This window comes from Agrilus planipennis, unplaced genomic scaffold (genome assembly GCF_000699045.2).
Source record: "Agrilus planipennis isolate EAB-ADULT unplaced genomic scaffold, Apla_2.0 scaffold1, whole genome shotgun sequence".
Lineage (NCBI taxonomy): Eukaryota > Metazoa > Arthropoda > Insecta > Coleoptera > Buprestidae > Agrilus > Agrilus planipennis.
Genome location: NW_020442466.1, coordinates 744,343 through 763,699, shown reverse-complemented (window position 1 = coordinate 763,699; position 19,357 = coordinate 744,343). Strand labels below are relative to the sequence as shown.

The 19,357-nt window shown below is 34.6% G+C and overlaps 1 protein-coding gene across 1 annotated transcript in view; it reads left to right on the top strand.

Annotated features, from left to right (window-relative positions):
• The window catches only part of LOC108733484 (myogenesis-regulating glycosidase-like), a 14,311-nt gene extending 8,724 nt beyond the window's left edge, over window positions 1-5,587 (top strand). The window contains exons 3-11 of the mRNA XM_018464670.1: window positions 833-920; window positions 1,273-1,427; window positions 2,343-2,496; window positions 3,065-3,264; window positions 3,335-3,444; window positions 4,244-4,363; window positions 4,421-4,586; window positions 4,840-5,002; window positions 5,247-5,587. Coding sequence (XP_018320172.1) covers window positions 833-920; window positions 1,273-1,427; window positions 2,343-2,496; window positions 3,065-3,264; window positions 3,335-3,444; window positions 4,244-4,363; window positions 4,421-4,586; window positions 4,840-5,002; window positions 5,247-5,449 — 1,359 coding nt within the window. The 3' untranslated portion in view covers window positions 5,450-5,587. The remainder of the gene's footprint in view (window positions 1-832; window positions 921-1,272; window positions 1,428-2,342; window positions 2,497-3,064; window positions 3,265-3,334; window positions 3,445-4,243; window positions 4,364-4,420; window positions 4,587-4,839; window positions 5,003-5,246) is intronic.
• The last annotated feature ends 13,770 nt before the right edge of the window (window positions 5,588-19,357 follow it).

Sequence of the window (19,357 nt, the reverse complement as noted above, 5' to 3'; positions counted from 1 at the left end):
GTAGGGAAAGAGCGAATATAAAGATAGGAGACGAAAAATTAGAAGAAGTGACCGATTTTAGGTATCTAGGAAGTCAGATAAGTCAGGACGGAAGGAGTAGTAGGGATATAAAGCAGAGGATAGCGCAGGATCGAGTCGCCTTCAATAAAAAGAAGTCACTTCTATGTTCGCCAAGGGTTAATTTAGAAATTCGGAAAAGATTGTTAAAGGTGTATGTTTGGAGCACGGCGCTGTACGGGTGCGAAACATGGACAGTGGCCTCTACGAAAAAGAAAATGTTAGAAGCGCTCGAAATTTGGTGTTACAGGCGAATGATGAGGATACCGTGGATAGAGAAGGTTAGAAATGAAGAGGTATTAGAAAGAATAGGAAAACAGAGGAATCTATTGAAGTCAATAAGAAATAGGCGAGATAGGTTAGTAGGACACCTTCTCAGCCATGAAGGTTTAGTCAGAGACATATTAGAAGCAGAAACGGAAGTTAGGAGGGGTAGAGGTAGACCTAGATTAGATTACTGTTCGCAAATAATTAAGGGTGTGGATTGTTGTAGTTTTAGGGAAATGCGAAGATTAGATTAGGACAGGAAAGTGTGGAGGTGCGTGTCCGACCAGTCTTAGAACTGACGACCTTATGATGATAATGATATTCATTTTATATTTTATAGATTGTCCTAAATTATACTCTGGCAGCCCAAGAAAATGTGAGGGAAGCCCATATACACGCGGTACAACACTTCCTTGGAAAACCAACAGGTAAATAGAAGTTTTTGTTTAGTAAGAGTGTCGTTTATTGTTATTTGTTATTATGATCATTTTAACTTTATATTTCACAGATTATTTTAAATTACACTCTAGTGGCCCAAGAAAATGTGAGGGAAGCCCATATACACGCGGTAGAGCACTTTCTTGGAAAACCAACAGGTAAACACAAGTTATAAAGCAATTAACAAATATTAAGTGATAAACACTTATTAGTACCTATTGATTCGATTCATATGTAAAATTAACAATTTACGTTTCTTTACTTAGTCACATATCAGAAAATTAAAATTGTTTTCTGCAAATAGCATATTTATTAACTTTTGAATAATTAAGCGAGTCTTTTTTTGATTGATAATCCCCACAATTAAACAAGCAGTAGGTACTTGTCTGCTTTTGCAGTAGTAGTTGTGAAAATTAGGAGTGAGTCACTTTTAGTTTGCTAACTTACTACAATTTCCTATATCCATTGGAATCTATATAATTTTATTTGGGAATATTTTGTAAATTCCAGGACGCCCTAACGATAAAATGATCTCAAGACCAATTTGGTCTACATGGGCAAGGTATAAGAAAGATATTAATGATTCCATTTTACTTGAATTTGCCAACGAAATAGTCAACAATGGATTTACTGATGGTCAATTTGAAATAGATGACGAGTGGGAGGTAAGTGTTTCGATACCACTACAACGGATTACTAGTTTTTATTAGGTAATATATCTAATTATTTTATGCATCTAATTGTTACTTGTTTATCGGTTTAAAATAATTGCGGTTAGTAATGAATTATCACCATCATCAGAAGGTCGTCAGTCCTAAGACTGGTTGGACACGTACCTCTAGTCTTTCCTATCCTGAGCTAAACTTCGCATTTCCCTAAAACTAGAAACCACATCCTTAACTATTTGCGAGTAGTAATCTAATCTAGGTCTATCTCTACCCCTCCTAACTCCCGTTTCTGCCTCTAATATTTCCCTGACTAGACCTTCATGCCTGAGAAGGTGTCCTAGTAACCTATCTCGCCTATTTCTTACTGACTTCCATAGAGTTCTCTGTTCTCCTATTCTTTCTAATACCTCTTCATTTCTTACCTTTTCTATTCACGTTATCCTCATCATTCGCCTATAACACCACATTTCGAACGCTTCTAACCTCTTCTTTTCCGGCGCGCCCACTGTCCATGTTTCGCACCCGTACAACGCCGCGCTCCAATACACCTTTAAAAACCTTTTTCGAATTTCCAGATTAACCGTCACAATGAGTTATAAGTTTAATTTATTGATTTTCGAAGGAATTGATGATGAAAGAAGTATCCATTTATTATTTAACTGTATAATTATAAATGAAGCGATAACAATTATATCCAGCGGTTACTATTATCAATATCACTTCCTCTGTTGTTCCTTTTACAATATCGCCTTCCCATTCCCGTACCTCCCTATCTATCAACCCTTGTGCAACTATATATAGCGTTGTTGGAAGAGGGAACATATGACTTAGTGACTAATAATACCATAACCGCGTTTAGTAAGCTGGAGCGCATTGATCAAATGAATTCATTTTTGTTTTGTATATTTTTAGACTTGCTATGGATCTCTAACGTTTGGAGATAAATTTCCAAACATTAATAATACAGTACAAACAATAAAAGATATGGACTTTAGAGTAACTTTATGGGTACATCCGTTTATACATGTCAATTGTTCAAGTGCTCTTGACCCTGGTGTAGATAATGGTAAGACAATAAAACGGTTATTTTGACATTTACGTTAAAAGAAGCAGAAAAGTAAACCAATAAGTTCTTGTTTTGAAGATGTCAGCTTAGTTATTAAATCTTTTACTCGAATTTAGTTTTTATTTGTTTAATTTGTCGAGTAGAATGTCGCTTCAGAGGTCAGGTATCAAAGAACTCGATGATGATGCAGCAGGGTTGGTAAAATTTTGTATCTACGAAAGGAAACTTCACGAGAAAATCACATTATAAGTAAAACAAAATCAATATAATCTAATGTTCCGTAAAATTTGAATAGTATAAATATGCATATAATTATTGTAACAAGTGTGAATTTGAGCATTTACTTTGTATTCCTTAGTTAAACAACATTTTCTGAAGATGAAGTTTCTAGCAATTGTGTTGTTTGTGTCGGTTGCTGCTGGGTATACTTTCTCTCGCTGGATAAATATAAATAAGTAATGGCATTGATATTTACAATTATTTTATAAAAATACAAAAACAAAAGCTTTGGTTAGGTAGCACCAATTTGAAAACAGATAACATTTGTAGATTGACATATATTTTATAGATTTCATCGCTAAAGCTGCAAATGGAACGATGACAACTACGTGGTGGAATAGTGTGAATGGAAGTTATGATTCAGTCTACATTGATTATACTAATCCGGAAGCTAGAGAGTGGTTCGCTGATAGACTCAATTTAATTAGACAATTACACGGCATTGATGCGTTCAAGTTTGACGCTGGAGAATCAAGCTTTGCCACGAGGGTCAGTTGAAATTAAATTGCCGTTTTTAAAATTTCCGTTATTCCGTTATTAAATTTTATTTATTTTACAGATGCCCGTATTAACAGGCGACCCTGAATTAGCACCAAATAGTTTAACCGTTGGTTATGTTCAAACCTGTGCTACTCTTGGAGACCTTGTAGAAATACGAACTGGATACAGGTAAGAAGATGAAAACCCCATAAAATCCCCGAAAAATGTTGCAAATTTATAATATACTTGAAACCAGGGGCGCAACCACGTTACAGTTTAACTGAGTGCTCACCAATGTATTGAATTAAAATACTTGAAAACATCGAGTTCGGCTGCTCATTTACGAGTTTGAACTATTTGAACCGAACATTCAAGTTGGGTTATCATCTGAATCGACTGGAATTGACTGGGTGTCCAACCCAATCGAGTGGGTGCCCCTTCTTGTTGTGCCCCTCGTTGAAACGATCAAAATTGGCAAAGTCCTCAATAAATTATCTGTGAGAATAGATGTATCTTCTTTCTTGTTTCCAATTGAGACTGTAGTCATTTACTGTGGTTTGAACACGCCCTTGTTAAGTTAGGAAATGCTTCATGTGTAATATAGACAAGAGATAACCAAATAATAGTAAGCAACGCAGAGGTTAGAGGTTGCTTATGTACGCAAAAGATCAGGGTCGGCTTTATAACTGCTTGGTTGGAATTATATCTTTAAACAAGCGTCTCCGTTTTCCTAAATTCTGGAGAATGCTTGAAGTCCGATACTGGCAACATGCTCGAATTCTACTTGTCTGCATCTCTTCCTGCTACACATTAATTGGTGTAATGTTATTCCTTTTTCTTTATTAGTATTCACAGGAATTCTTCCTGATATCTCTTTTTTGTGTTTGCGATATTCCCTACAACGTCTGTATCTGAATACTTTGCCATATTTGCACCGCAATTCCTTACCAAAGTAACGTATATAATTTAACTGATTATGTATTTTTAGAACTCAATATTTACCTGTATTCGTAAGAATGATCGACAAAGATTCTTACTGGGGAGAAAACAACGGCTTATACACTGTCATAACAACCACCATTGCCATGAATTTGAATGGCTACGTTTTGTAAGTTATCATTCCTAATGTGTTTGTTACAAACATTTAACTGAACAAATATTTTAGAGTTCTTCCCGACATGGTGGGAGGAAATGGATACGTGAATGCTGGAGGACCTCCGGGTGCTGAACTCTTCGTTAGGTGGCTTCAAGCTAACACCTTCTTGCCTGCCATCCAATTCAGTTATGTTCCATGGGATTATGGCAACGTGACGGATAGTACAGGAAAAACAGTGAGTAATCGGAAAACCTTTCATAATATTAATATTAAAAATTCAAAAGGTTTATCTGACGATATATATTTGAATTTTTTGGCTTCAACAATAGTAGGATCTTTATGATGACTGAACATAATCACCAAAGGTGTACCACTAAACTTGAAATTTAAGTCTGATTTAAGTTGTGGTTTTCTTTTTACATAAAATGTCTTTAAAAATGGATCATATGGTAATAAGCAGTTCACTTCATGAATATTTTTTGTTGTAGTATAATGTGGTAGAAGTCTCACAGAAGTTTGTTGCACTTCATGACCAGTTTTCGAGTTACATTATCCAAACCATGGAGACCAGCATAAAGAAAGGTTACCCCGTAAATGCCCCATTGTGGTGGGTGGATCCTACCGATCCTCAGTCTCTTGTAGAAGATTCAGGTAAGTTCCAATCTATTCAGTCGTTTCTGTACGTCCTCCCATCGGTGAGAACCCTTTTTTTTAAATGGCAAACCTTTCTGATTTTTCTTGGTACCTCATTGAAGCAAGAAAACTATTCTTACTTTCTCTTCCTTGCCCAACGTCATCCGAAGTCGCTATCATGTTGCATGATATTAAAGCAGAACTTCATACCATTGATCATTTTCTGTTAATAAATAGTGGTAACTTTATGTTTCCCTTTTAGAGTATATGCTTGGAGAAGACATTCTCGTAGCTCCCGTGATAGTAGAAGGAGCAGTCTCTAGAGACGTTTATTTACCACAAGGTACGTGGATCGATGGTAATTCTGGAATTGTATACGAGGGGAGGCAAACAATTAAGGACTATTCGGCTCCTTTGGACATACTTCCCTATTTCATTCGTAAAGGTTGCTCGTTGGATTTGTAATTAGAATTTTGATATTCTCATCTTCGGAGAATAGTATTCGTTTAAGAAAACAAAGGGTTGTAAATAGCGTAGTTTTATTTATAATTTATTGTAGACCAGATGTATGATCTGACCTAATAAAGCACCTTAACTGAAACAAAACAATGGTTTTTAATTTACTTAAACAAACTCAAAAACAAATTAATGTATTTAGGAAAATTTTTAACTTGGAGAATATAGAAAATTTACAGAATTTTAGAATACAAAATAGTTAGCTTGTCTACTACTACTGTCCTATAATGAAGAAACTAATTTAAAAATACATAAAATACCCAAAGAAGGAAAACACAATACGACACAACACTCGGAAAGATGCCTTTCAACACTTCTAATTTCCAATAAAGCAGACTTTTTTATTTGGTTCGAATTTCGACTTTGTTGGCGCATTTCTTGCTCCAACCCACTAAAAACTTAAACAATTTGCAATAACCTTTGAAACAGAGATACTCCTGTCTATGGAATATCTGAATATCTCTCACGTCCTGGTCAGCTGGTGGAGATAGTCTAACCAAAAAGTGACTAGGGGTTAATATATTCAAGTTGCTAGGATCAAAATATAAATACAAATAATCTAAATTCAAAATTACGTTAAATTTGCTGTAGGTACCCAAAAATGGGTTTTAAGCGAATCATCTACATTATTCTTCAAAGTTAAATCAGCTTCATGAGATTTGACTTATTGTCAATAGTTAATACCTGATGTGCTTTTCTGAATTTCCGAAACTCGATTTACAATAAACGTGTTCAAATGACAAGGAACACCTTTTAACCAACAATAGTAATGTCTGTTAATACTTAAAAGTGCAACGCGTAATTCTGCACACAATTTAATGATTTTGTAACGTCCCAATATTAGGTATAAATTTTAAATACTAAATACTTAAAAATAGGCTTTTTGTGGGGTATCTGAAAATCCATGAATTTCAAATTTTATCGCATGTTTCTATACAATAAGACGGAGAGTTTTTATAGTATCAAGCTTATTAAGTTAATTATGAAAGAAGTGCCACAAACTGGATATCTATTTATTGAACTGAATCCATGGCATAACTCATCCCTACGTGATTTTAGATATCTAGGAAGTCAGATAAGTCAGGATGGAAAGAGTAGTAGGGATATAAAGCAGAGGATAGCGCAGGGTCGAGTCGACTTCAACAAAATCGAAGCGCGGCATTGTACGGGTGCGAAACATGGACAGTGGGCGCGCCGGAAAAGAAGAGGTTAGAAGCATTCGAAATGTGGTGTTATAGGCGAATGATGAGGATAACGTGGTTAGAAAAGGTTAGAAATGAAGACGTATTAGAAAGAATAGGAGAATAGAACACTCTATGGAAGTTAATAAGAAATAATCGAGATAGGTTAGTAGGATACCTTCTCAGGCATGAAGGTCTAGTCAGAGACATATGAGAGGCAGAAACTGGAGTTAGGAGGGGTAGAGGTAGACTTAGATTAGGTTACTGTTCGCAAATAGTTAAGGATGTGAGTTGTTCTAGTTTTACGAATATGCGAATATTAGCTCAGGATAGGAAAGAGTGGAGGTGCGTGTCCAACCAGTCTTAGGACTGAAGACCTTATAATTATTGTATGCTACCGGAAATCTGTCATAGTTTCCTTTGCTTAATTTATGTAGACATCTTATATTGTCGACAGAGGCTGGTGATGTACCATAAGCAACTGTATTATGTTCAAAACAGTGTAATTGTAGCGGAAATACCCAAAAACGACTGTAAACATGATTCTAATGCTTAGATCTTTTGTTAATAATATTCCCTTATGAACTAAGAGATCTCAGTAAGATACAATTGCATATAGATATATTCTAACTAATGTGCTAGATTCTATTTAGCTAAATTTTTCCAATGCTCAGCCATGAATATTATGCGGAAGATCTGTACCATCCATGTTATAAGAATGTGTTGGTAACAATTTTGTGAACCAAACACTCGACAGGCAGTAAACATGGCTCATTAAATTTTGAAACTGAATTTCACAATGCCACAAGGTAAATGTTGCATTCAACTCTGAAGTATACGCATGATGATACATTTTTTTATTTTAACGATAAAAAATTATGATGCACTTGTAATTTCTCAATGAAGCAAGTTACGAATAAAATAAAATTCACATTAGGACTCAATAAAAAAAAATAAAAAACAACGTGTAATTATACAACACGTTACTGAAATGAAACTTCTTCAAATACGCAAACATACCGGGATAGGGGTTAAGAAATTCGTTTAATGGTATTATTTGTACACTATGAATTTAAATTTTACATTATACATGCCGGAGTTGCCTGTAACGAACGTTTCATTGAAGCGCGCTCACGGCTCAAGCGATCCCCACTACGAACTCAACTACGTGGCCTAGTAGAGGGGGGACATCCGTTGCGTGATTTCGTTACATAGAAACTCGCATGAAACGAACTTACCCTACTGTGAGTAAAGAAGTTTCACTTCAATTAAGCTCTGTAAAATTTTAGCAGCCGAAGTACGCGTATAATTATTGTAACAAGCCTGAATTTGACCATCTACTCTGTTTGCCTTAGTTAAACTACATTTTCTGACGATGAAGCTCGTAGCACTTGTTGTTATGACGTTAATGTGTTCTTTTTTGTTTAGATTATTTTAGAGAAGGGGAAATCTTCAAACGACATCCCCTGCGGGGGGGGGGTAGTGTCGGATTAGCCGAAGCGCCTCCCGAATAAAACCCCTGCTCGAGTAGGGAGATCAACCCGAAGGTTGTGACTCCCAAGGGAAGATCTGTTGGGAAGATTCAGGAGAGAGAGAGGTAAAAGTAGGGAGGGGGTGTTGGGGGAAAGAATAGGTGTCCCATCACAAAGGGTAGGATGAGTACTCGCGCTAAAAAGCGAAACTAGAATTAAGCAAAACTGAGCAGCTCAAAAGAGAAGGAGGCAGGGCCTTCTGAAACGGTCGTTTGGCTTAGGGGCGAAGTAGGAGGGTGTCTAGATAGACGGGTTTGGGTGATCTGACACTGAGGCTCTAAGATTTGATGCGAATTTGGTTGCAACTTCGGGGAGAGAAAGTAGACCAGTTTTTTTTTCAAAAATTGGGTATTTCTAATGAACTATGGGTAGCTGAGTTCGGAGAGAAGAATCCTCATTCAAGTACCTTGAAGAATTTGAAGCCGTCGGGGATGGGTACAGCTCCAAATAGGGATGGCGTAGGAACAAATGCTCCTGATGATTGCTATAAACGCACGGATTTTCGTTTGAAGAAAGGTTTAATTGAGATAAATGCACCCACAGCTTTATTACGGGTAACTGTGATGTGGTGCCATCCGTTTAGGGATCTGCTGAAGACGACGCCTAGCTAAGTGACGGAGTTGCTCCATTTGATGGGGCGGTTGTTTACGATGATGGAGGGAGGTTTTCGGGACTGCACCCACCACAACGTCATGTTGGCCGTCTAAATATTAAAAGTATGCCATTTTTGAATGTCCCAACTACATTTCATTTTTTAGGTGGGCAACATGCCTAATGATATAGCAATTTCTTGATATTAATTTGTACACAATTAGATACAATACAATAAACGTTCATTCCTGTTGTTCCCTTATTTATTAGCAAGGAGGACTTAGAGAGAGCTATAAATAAAATGGAAGCGGTACTAACAAATGAGTACTGTACGAAAATAAATAAAAGTAAAACTAAAATACTAGTATGCAAGGGAAGAAAAATTAGGGAAAGAGCGAATATAAAGATAGGAGACTGATGGCTGATTTTAGATATATAGGAGGTTAGATAAGTTAGGACGGAAGGAGTAGCAGGGATATAAAACAGAGGATAGCGCAGGGTCGTGTAGCCTTTAATAAAAAGAAGTGACTTCTATGCTCGCGAACGGTTAATTTAGAAATTCGAGAAAGGTTGTTAAAGGTGTATGTTTGGAGCGCGGCTTTGTACGGGTCCGAAACATGGACAGTGGGCGCGGCGGAAAAGAACAGGTTAGAAGCGTTCGAAATGTGGTGTTATAGGCGAATGATTAGGATAAACGTGGATAGAAAATGTTAGAAATGAAGAGGTATTAGAAAGAATAGCAGAACAGAGGACTCTATGGAAGTCAATAAAAAATGGGCGAGATAGGTTAGTAGGAAGGTCTAGTCAGAGACATATTAGAGGCAGAAACAGGAGTTAGGAGTGGTAGAGGCAGACCTAGGTTAGATTACTGTTCGCAAATAGTTAAGGATGTGAGTTGCAGTTTTAAGGAAATGCGAAGATTAGTTCAAGATAGGAAAAAGTGGAGGTACGTGTCCAACCAGTTTTAGGATTGACGACCTTATAATGATGATGATTTAAATTTAATTAACACTGAAATCAATAATGATTGTAATTTACATTTATTCAATAACATCTATATTTTTTTGTCAGCAGCATCCAGAACACTCAACAATTTTATGAAAACTAATAAATCTTATTACAACAAATGCAATTTTAATAACCTTAATGATTAGAAAAGCTGACAAAGGAAATTACACACGTCGACGACACAAACAAATTAGTGAAGCATCTGAAATTGATATTGTATTTATTTATTGATTTATTAAGTTTTGTCAGTTTTGATTGCGTTTTGAAGTTTTTTCAGTTTTATTTTATTTCCTTCTTGATCGTTTCAACAAATCGAATTTTATTTATCTTAGCTGACTAAACCCTCATTAACAGGGTTTGTTTACCTATAATTAGTACTTTTATGACTAAAACCTTAAAATCTACTGAAGCCATTCGGGAAAAATATTTGTACTGGCTTGTTTCTTCTTAAATTGAGTAGGTACACAAAAGATACTTTGGTTAGTTGTTAATTGAGTCTTATCTGGGAACGACTTGAGCAGACACATAGACACGGGGAGGACTTCCCACTCCCCGCGAAATACCACAAACTACAGCATATTTGGGTTTCTTTATGAAAGTCTTTTTAAAATTTACCAAAAACAAATGCTACACACTTTTACTTGACTAGAAAGAGAACATTTTTGTAGAAGAATCCGTGTTCTTTTGTTAACTAGTCAGCTCTGATAAGACGGAGAATTATATGGATAGGTATATATATATAAGCGAAGCTGGAGGAAAATTTAAAATGGCGTGGATGGATTTCTATATTCTTTCCTAGTATAGCAACCTCAAAGATTTAGTATACTGACTTTTAAAGTCCGTTGGTATGTTTACAACCTTTTATAGGAACCCCAAAGAACTATTGAATATTAAACACAATATCTTTAGGGAGAAGAAAAAGAGAAAGCAATATTATTCATTGCTGCTTACTCTCTCGTACTCATTGAAGGGTATGGAGTGACTCAGACTAAGCTCATGTAGCGGCTGCTACGAAGTTAAAGTTTGCCCGGCTCTGTATTATATCCTTGAGGTCGCTACTGTCTTTATTTTTATTGTATTAATACAATAATGCATGCCCACTAAAAGCTTTGTGGCGAATACAAAATATATAGAAAACGGCACTATAGCTTATTTGGGTATCAGTTCAGAGCGATTTACTCGAAACTGTACAAACAAGGTTACGTTAACGTCTTTTTTTGTTTCTACTAACTGAATTTGCCCAATACACAATAGGTAGGTAACTCCCTAAACAAAATTGAATCTACATCGTCTAGTCTCTAGCTAGCAAAATGGGTTGATAACAATTTTGTAAGCTTATTTAACACTTGCCAGGCAATAAACACGATTTATTAAATTTTTGAACTGATTTTCACGCCACCAAGAGGTAATGTTGCGTTTAATTCCTAAATATGTGTCTGATGTCACCTTTTTTATTTTAACGATAAACAGTTATGATGCACTTGTAATTTTTCAATGAAGCGAGTTACGGATAAAATAAAATCCATAATCAAACTCCGTATTGTTCTCTCCTCTAATGTTCCGTAAAATTTGAATAGTATAAATATGCATATAATTATTGTAACAAGTGTGAATTTGAGCATTTACTTTGTATTCCTCAGTTAAACAACATTTTCTGAAGATGAAGTTTCTAGCAATTGTGTTGTTTGTGTCGGTTGCTGCTGGGTATACTGTAGAAAGCAAGAAAGGCTATGGTGAGCTAAATTGTAAACTGGATCCTGTAACCACCACGATGTCATGCTGGCCGGCTGATTATGCCCGCGAAATTATTAAGCCAAGGTACTTCAAATGTGAAGAAGCTCCTATCTCGTTTGCCGGGTATCCTAATCAAGAACTTGTTGGTCCATACAAATATGCAAGATCTAAACGCAATGCAGAGGACTTCCAACAGTTTAAGCGTAGTGCAGTCTGAATTCGATTAAATGATATCCCCTTCGATGAATGCAGTTTATGGAAATGATCCTAATAGATACGACCCCTCATTTTAAAAAGGTAAAAAAAACTATATAAATTAATTACAAAAATTGTTTAAATATTCAGTATTTGTGTTATCCTTTATGTAATATTGCTGAATAAACTATAATAATTGCATATTTCGATTGATTTTCTGTTACTTACTGTATTACCTACTAAACAGTTAAACGTAGAGTGAGTTTGATGCGTTTACATTTACTGTAAACATGCTTCTTAATTTTGCAAGTTTCTGATATGTAAGTTGATTCTACGTATACATATATCCCATCTTAACTTTTACACACATTGTCAGGGATACAGAAACAGAACAGAAAATACTGTTCTCGAGGGATACAAAAATTTATTTTCATATCGATAAGCAAGAACAGTATTCATTGTCATTCTACGCAAAGTGTATATTTAACCTATCAAACTACTGTTTTTTCGGGTAAATGCTTATGTAGTATATTTGTCACAAATATTCGAAATTTTCGAACAGTACGTCTTTACGAGTCAAATTATATTATCCAATGTTATGAATCAGGTTTTCATTTGATTTTAAATATTTTATTTCATTGTTGATGTGTAATGGCTTTATTAAATCACATTTTGCGCATATAACTGGGGTAATCAGCTAATACTTCATTCTCATTTCTTGTGCAAATTTTTTACAGTGTAACTTTAAACCTTTAAATAATATACCCATAGGTACATGCAAGTATGGGCGAAAAATATTTTTTTAATACTACGTCTATTTATAGTTGTGAAGTTTCATGGAAATTGATTTTTCATGTAGAGCACAGATATATATTTTTATTTATTATCTTTTTTAACTGAAATTAGCATTATTTCAAGGTTTTTAGACATATTTTGTTCAAGTATAGTAAATATATCACCATCTAGTGAGTATTTACTGTTAATGAAATATTTCATGCGTTAGACAAGGCTTTCCCTAGGTATTAATTTTCTTTTTATTGTTTAATTTAATTAATATTTTTTTACTGTTATATTTCATTAATATTTTATTCTATTCGATGCTATACTCCTTTTAGGGTGTTGAGAGCTAAATTTCAGCATGTAATCAAAGTTACGCTCTGCGTCATAGTTAGGAAAAAGTAAAGGCTTTTGAGTAAAATTTTTAAATATCCAACATTATTTTCGATAGTGCTCTTAAATATGTATATCGCCTTTTTCTCTTTTACATTTAGCTGAATGGAAGGATATCAAACGTATAATATCTAATATAAAGTATAGCATTAACTAAATTCTAAAATAATATTTTTGAACCAAGAAGGAATAACGTAAGTTTTACTAATTTTTAAGCAAATCAACTATGATGAAGTTTGTTTAGATCTGTAATTGCCACGGAAGAAATGATGCTGAGTTGGTTGTAATTGATATTAATATAAAAAAAGGGACCTCCAAAGTCAGAACTTCGAGGATTATATTTATTTACGTAATTTTAAAGTACATATCTCCAAAAGAAATTGATGAGTCCAAAAGATGCTTTTTTTTAAGAGATACTATTTATTTGAAAAATTAATAAAGTGATAAGTAATAAACATTGATGAACGTTATCTCGCATACTTATTTCATTCTGATAAGGGCGTAAGTGCCATTACACTCAGTTTTTAGTTAATCTGCAAACATATCACATTATTTATTTGTTTATTATATATACTTTTGGTTTTACTTGCACGCTCATTTATGTATTAATCAGTTCAATTAAAGTCGATACCATAAAGTCAATCGTAGTGTCAATTATTTCCATAGATTGGGCAATGACAGCCTTATGTTTTTGTGATCACCATTTGTATTTGTATGAAATAAATCTAAAATTTTTTTTGTTTGTTAAAAAAATATGTACCTCGGAATTAAATTCCGTTTCCTCTGTTGAATATTCATTAACATTCTTTCATAAGTTTCAGAGGTAAAGGTTTAGATGATGGCCCCCACCCCTTCGGGGGTGGGGATGAGGGGATTGAAAAAGGAGGTCTCCCCCACCACTGTACCATAAAAAGTTCGTGGCGGTCTCACCCCCATAAAAAGTTATGGGGGTTCAAAGTTAATAAATATGCCAATTTTTATACATTTCTAGGCGTGTAAATATCTATATAGTCAATCTTAAACAATATTCAAAGGTAAAACTAATGAAAAATACTTAAAAATATTGAGAAAGTTATATTAAACATTATTTAAATATCTTTATCAATAGGGTAGGTTAGGTTAGGTTATCGGGTTTTGTTCAAGTGACCACCCTCTTTCGATCCCCCACTTCCACCCGCTTGAAAATATCTTTTTTACTGAATTTTATTTGAATTATGGTGTATGAAAATCAACTTTCAAACCCCATAACTTTTTATGGGGGTGAGACCGCCGCAAATTTTTTATGGGGTTTTACTCAGGTGACTACCCTCTTTCGATCCCCCCTACCCCCACCCCCATCTAACCCCCATAACTTTTTATGAAGGTGAGACCGCCATGAACTTTTTATGGTACAATGGTGGAGGAGACCTCCTCTTTCGATCCCACTCACCCCCACCCCTGGGCCATCATCTAGACATTTACCGTTTCAGAAGCATTTGCCAATGGATGCAGAATCTGAAAACTAGATTAATTTGTTTATAATTTCAAATCGTTTTTTAATCAACGGTATCTAATTAATCAATTATTATTAACCAACTTATGTATGCATTGCATCGCATACATATATAGATACTTGTGCCTAAATGCATTTGTTTGTATATGTATACATGCTCTTACGTAATTTGGCACAGTTATTATAAACATTACATTACAATTGATAGCTGGCTATAAAGTGTCTATATTTGGTTACTTTTATAATTTATTAGTCACATGCAAATTGTAGCGATGCTTGAAAGCGTTAAAAAAGAAAGTAAGATTCAGGCGGCTCTTCGTAAATAGTTTTCCAGCTTTTCCCGATCCCTTTAATTGTGATGTCCCTCGCAGTAGTAGGTAAGTGATTTAAACCAAAATTGTTGGATATTATTTGAAGTATTCTTTATTTTACTTACTTAATACATTATTTTATACTTACAATTAACGTTTGAGAATTAAACGACAAACGACATTATAAATATTAGTTTGAAAGCCCTTTATACAATATAATATAGCGAGCACGAGTGTGTTAATTTTGTTAAACACACGAACATTACAATATAATTTTTCTAACATATTTGTTATTAAACAAACAGAAGGTGCATGTTAGTAAAATGATATTTTATTATGAGTTGATATCTATCAGCAATGTTGATAATACAACCGCTTGTAATGTAGGTACATGAACATGAAATTATACGTATATTCTCCATTTTTGAGATTCTCACAATTTTTACGTTTTAATTTTTTTCCCAAATAAACTTCGATTTTTTCATTTATTGCATAACAAGGAAATATCTTTCAATTGTTATGTATTCAAATTTGGTTATTGATTAATAAATATTTGATTGATTGATGACATTAATATGATTGATTAATAAATAAACAACGTCGACGTAAAGACTTCGGGCATAGTGAACTGTACAACATACTACTTACCTACAAAATTGGCAAATTTATCACGTGAAAGTAGGTATATGCAATGTCCGATTTACATGCATACACGAGGTACAGGTCGGACGAAGGAAGCTGGCGAGCGGTCGCGCAGGTACTTGCCCATTTATGACCTATTTGGATAAGTCACTTGCAACCGATACACAAATAAGCTTTCAGTAGGCGTAAATTATAGTATTAATACAGATAGGACAGTAGCGTACTAGAAAATAATGTAAAAACATGACTTATCAAAAAGAAAAAATTAACCTATTGCTTTTGTTTTATAGTTAGTTTTCACATTCACTCTCATCATGGGAATCTCTATCGCTGTCACCAACATCAACAATTAGTTCTTCTGTTTGTCTGTCTATTACTTGCTCACTGATTCCTATTTTTAAATATTTAATCTACGCCCCTGATAGGAATACTGAAGAATGAGGGCTGCCATCTTTATACGTAAAACTGCCTACTTTTGCCACCGCGCATCCACGCCATTTTAGAATTTCCGCCAGCTTCCAGCGTCAGGCCTGTATATGAATAGCAAATCATTTAACATTTTGATGAATAAAGAAAGATATCAATTAATGCTTTCTTTACTCAATTATCCTTGCTGTATTGAAGGCAAGGAAATGATAGAGATAAATCAAAAATTAATTTGTGATATAATACGTATGGCATAAGTAATTATGCAGTTGTAAATCTATTATTATCATCAGCATCTTGAGCCAATCTTCGCATTTCTAGATAAATTGAGCAGCTTACACCGTTAACCAATTGCATACAGTAGTTCTGAGTTATCTGACTCTTTAAATATCGAAATAAGCTGCTTATCGTTTTTATATTAGTTACAATCCTACTTTTAAATCAATCATCATTGATAATTTTTCGTGCTGTTTGAACTGAAGAAGCTTTCTTACATGAAACAAAATGGTCGAATTTTCGTTCGTGCTCTCAAAGGTGACATGCGGGATGAAATTTGTTGAATTCTCGGTTGATCAATGAAGAGTAAATAAACTGATGCATTTTTTGCTACACTTCTTCGGCTTGGCTTGCCAACTTCTTCAGAGGTTGGCAAACGTTGCAACAGAAAAATAAGTCGACGTCTTGCATTGAGAATTCAACAAATTTCATTTCGAATAAAACAAAAAATCTGAGACCGATGTTTGTAAATTTAATGTTCCAAAGGATAATTCTAATCGATGGATACTAATAATGATTTTAATAACGATAATATTATAGATTATAACGACGATAATGATGCTCAATATTGTGAAATGATTACTGTACATGTTTCCGATGTTTAATAAAAAGAAATAGATATGTATTAATATGACTGCATTAATATCTGAGCATTCACATTAGATATTTCTTTAATCTTTTAACAAAATACAGTTAACAAGAAATGCAAAGGTCGAATACATTTCCTAAGTAACAACAATAAATGTTTTAACTAATCGAAAACTTTAATAGGCAACGTAGTTGTTTCGAGTACATGGAAACTGTTTTTTATAATAACAATTACTACTAATTTATTGCCAATAATAACTTTATGACTATTATACAGATAAAGTAACATTAAGAATGTGGATTAATAACATCTAATGCTAATGCATATATCTATGGATGTGACATAAGTTCATAAGCCTTTTAGAAAACTAAACTAAGGCAGCCGAGGTTGTACTTAATTTCCTAACTGCAGTTTCAATGCTTATAATGATACTGCAAATACTATCCCATTTTGCAGTAGTGACCCTAGACAAAAATTTTTAGTTTCTCTCCATTCTCTCAGAGTCTTTTAGAGTCTTTCAGCGTCTCTAAGAGCGTCTGTCACAGTCTTTCACAGTTTCTCAGTTATTGCCCAGGTGTTTTTATGGATCTCTCACAGTCTCTGTATGAGAGACTAACAATAAAATTGTTAATTCAGAGATTCGAGTCTCTCGCAGAGAGACTGAATGAATAAAACTGAAAACTTGAGAGACTCGAGTCTCTCGTTGAAACACTGGGATCTCTGAAATATATTGAACTTAAAAAATTTTAACCATGTCTATCGAGACACCACTTATTGAGAGATTCGAGTCTCTCGCTCAAAGACCGGATACTAAATGAAGATCTCTCTATGAGCGACTCGAGTCTCTCATTTAGAGACGCTAAACAGTTTTTTTGGCAGTCTCTCGACAGTCTCTTTCAGCGACACCAGAGAGACTCGATGAGAGACGGAGACTCGACTCTCGCTTTCAGAGACTTTGAGAGACTGAACACTTTTATCTCAGGGATGAGCAAGATTACCAAAACCAAGACTGTCTTTATACAGGAATGGCCAAGACTGAATGAACAAGGCCAAGACTAAAACCAAGACCAAATACACAAAACTAAACGGAAAATTATTGCTTCCGGTTAATTTATGATTTAAACCATTTCAAGTAACTTTAATATACTTTTTTCTTGGAATAAAACATTTCTAATATTTGAAATTTTAAACGTGTTTGTTTATATTATATTTTATATTTTTATTTAGTTAACATCGATAGTTGTCAGTTAAGTAAACGGAATAGTGTTATGTATTAGGTACTTATTCAAACAACATTCTTATAGCGATATGAATCTTTAAGATTACACCATGATAGCATTATTGGTGAAGAACCGTAATATTTCGTTAATTAAAACTGAAGTGTTTTGTTATTTCTGATGATAAGATAGTCACATAAAAAAGAAAAACGTTATCGTTACTAGAAGAATTAATGCAGTAATGCTTGCAGTTGGTTTTGTATTGTGATCATTATATGAATCTGATACTTGGTATAAAAAAGGGTAACGATAATGTCGAGTGTAATGGATGCGTTTTTCAGAGAAGCATGATCATTCTATGATGAATAATTTTTTTCACTTAATTGTAGTGATGAACAAAATTGGTTCTGGTCTTTGTCTTGCGAAAATTCAAGACGTCTATTTATAGTTGTGCAGTTTCATAGAAATTGATTTTCCATTTAGAGCACAGTTATACTCTATTAATTATTTGAGTAAGATTAAGACGAAGAGCGAATAAGTAAAACCAAGACCTAATACCAAAACTGGGGCATACTTGGTTTTGGTCTTGCTTTGGTTATCACTACTTAATTAATTAAACCAATTAATCCCAAATACCACAATACTTTGAAAAAATGCGGTCACGTTTCGTCCATGATTTGCAAGAAGGATTCCCGACTTATAAATATCTATCCTGTTTTCCTTAGAGGTCTTATAAGGATTATATAGCGAAATCGTACTCTTAAATTATTTTTCTTTTTCTTATCATCATCATCATCATCATCATCATAAGGTCGTCAGTCTTAAGACTGGTTGGACACAACCACCTCCACTCTTTCCTATCCTGAGCTAATCTTCGCATTTCCCTAAAACTATTGGATTGTTCGGAAAGTCATTTCGTTTTTTCCTGACAGAGGATTTAATTGTATTCTTTTGCACCCAACTTCACATTTAAGCCGTATAATTTTTATATGCTTTGAGAGCTCATATAGCAAGGCTTGTGTGTGAAAAATTCCAACTAATTCTACGCAGTAGTTTTTGGTTGGTTTTAAATATGGAGAGCGATAAGCAGCATTTTCGACATATCTTACTGTTTTACTACAGAAAGGGTAAAAATGCTGTTCAAGCCAGAAAGAAATTGACTGATGTGTATGGAGAAGGTGTGTTGACAGTACGCCAGTGCCAGAACTGGTTCGCTAAATTTCGATCCGGCAATTTTGATGTCAAAGATGCACCACGTTCGGGAAGGCCGGTTGAAGCTGATAAAGACGCGATAAAGGCATTAGTTGATGTGAACCGGCGAATAACAACACGTGAGATCGGATTGAGGTTAAATTTATCAAATTCAACAGTTTATGACCACTTGAAAGGCCTGGGATTATCCCCGAAGCTCGATGTATGGGTTCCCCATGTTCTCACAGAGTGTCGCCGCATTGACGTCTGCGATTCGCTTCTCAAACGTCACGAAAATGATC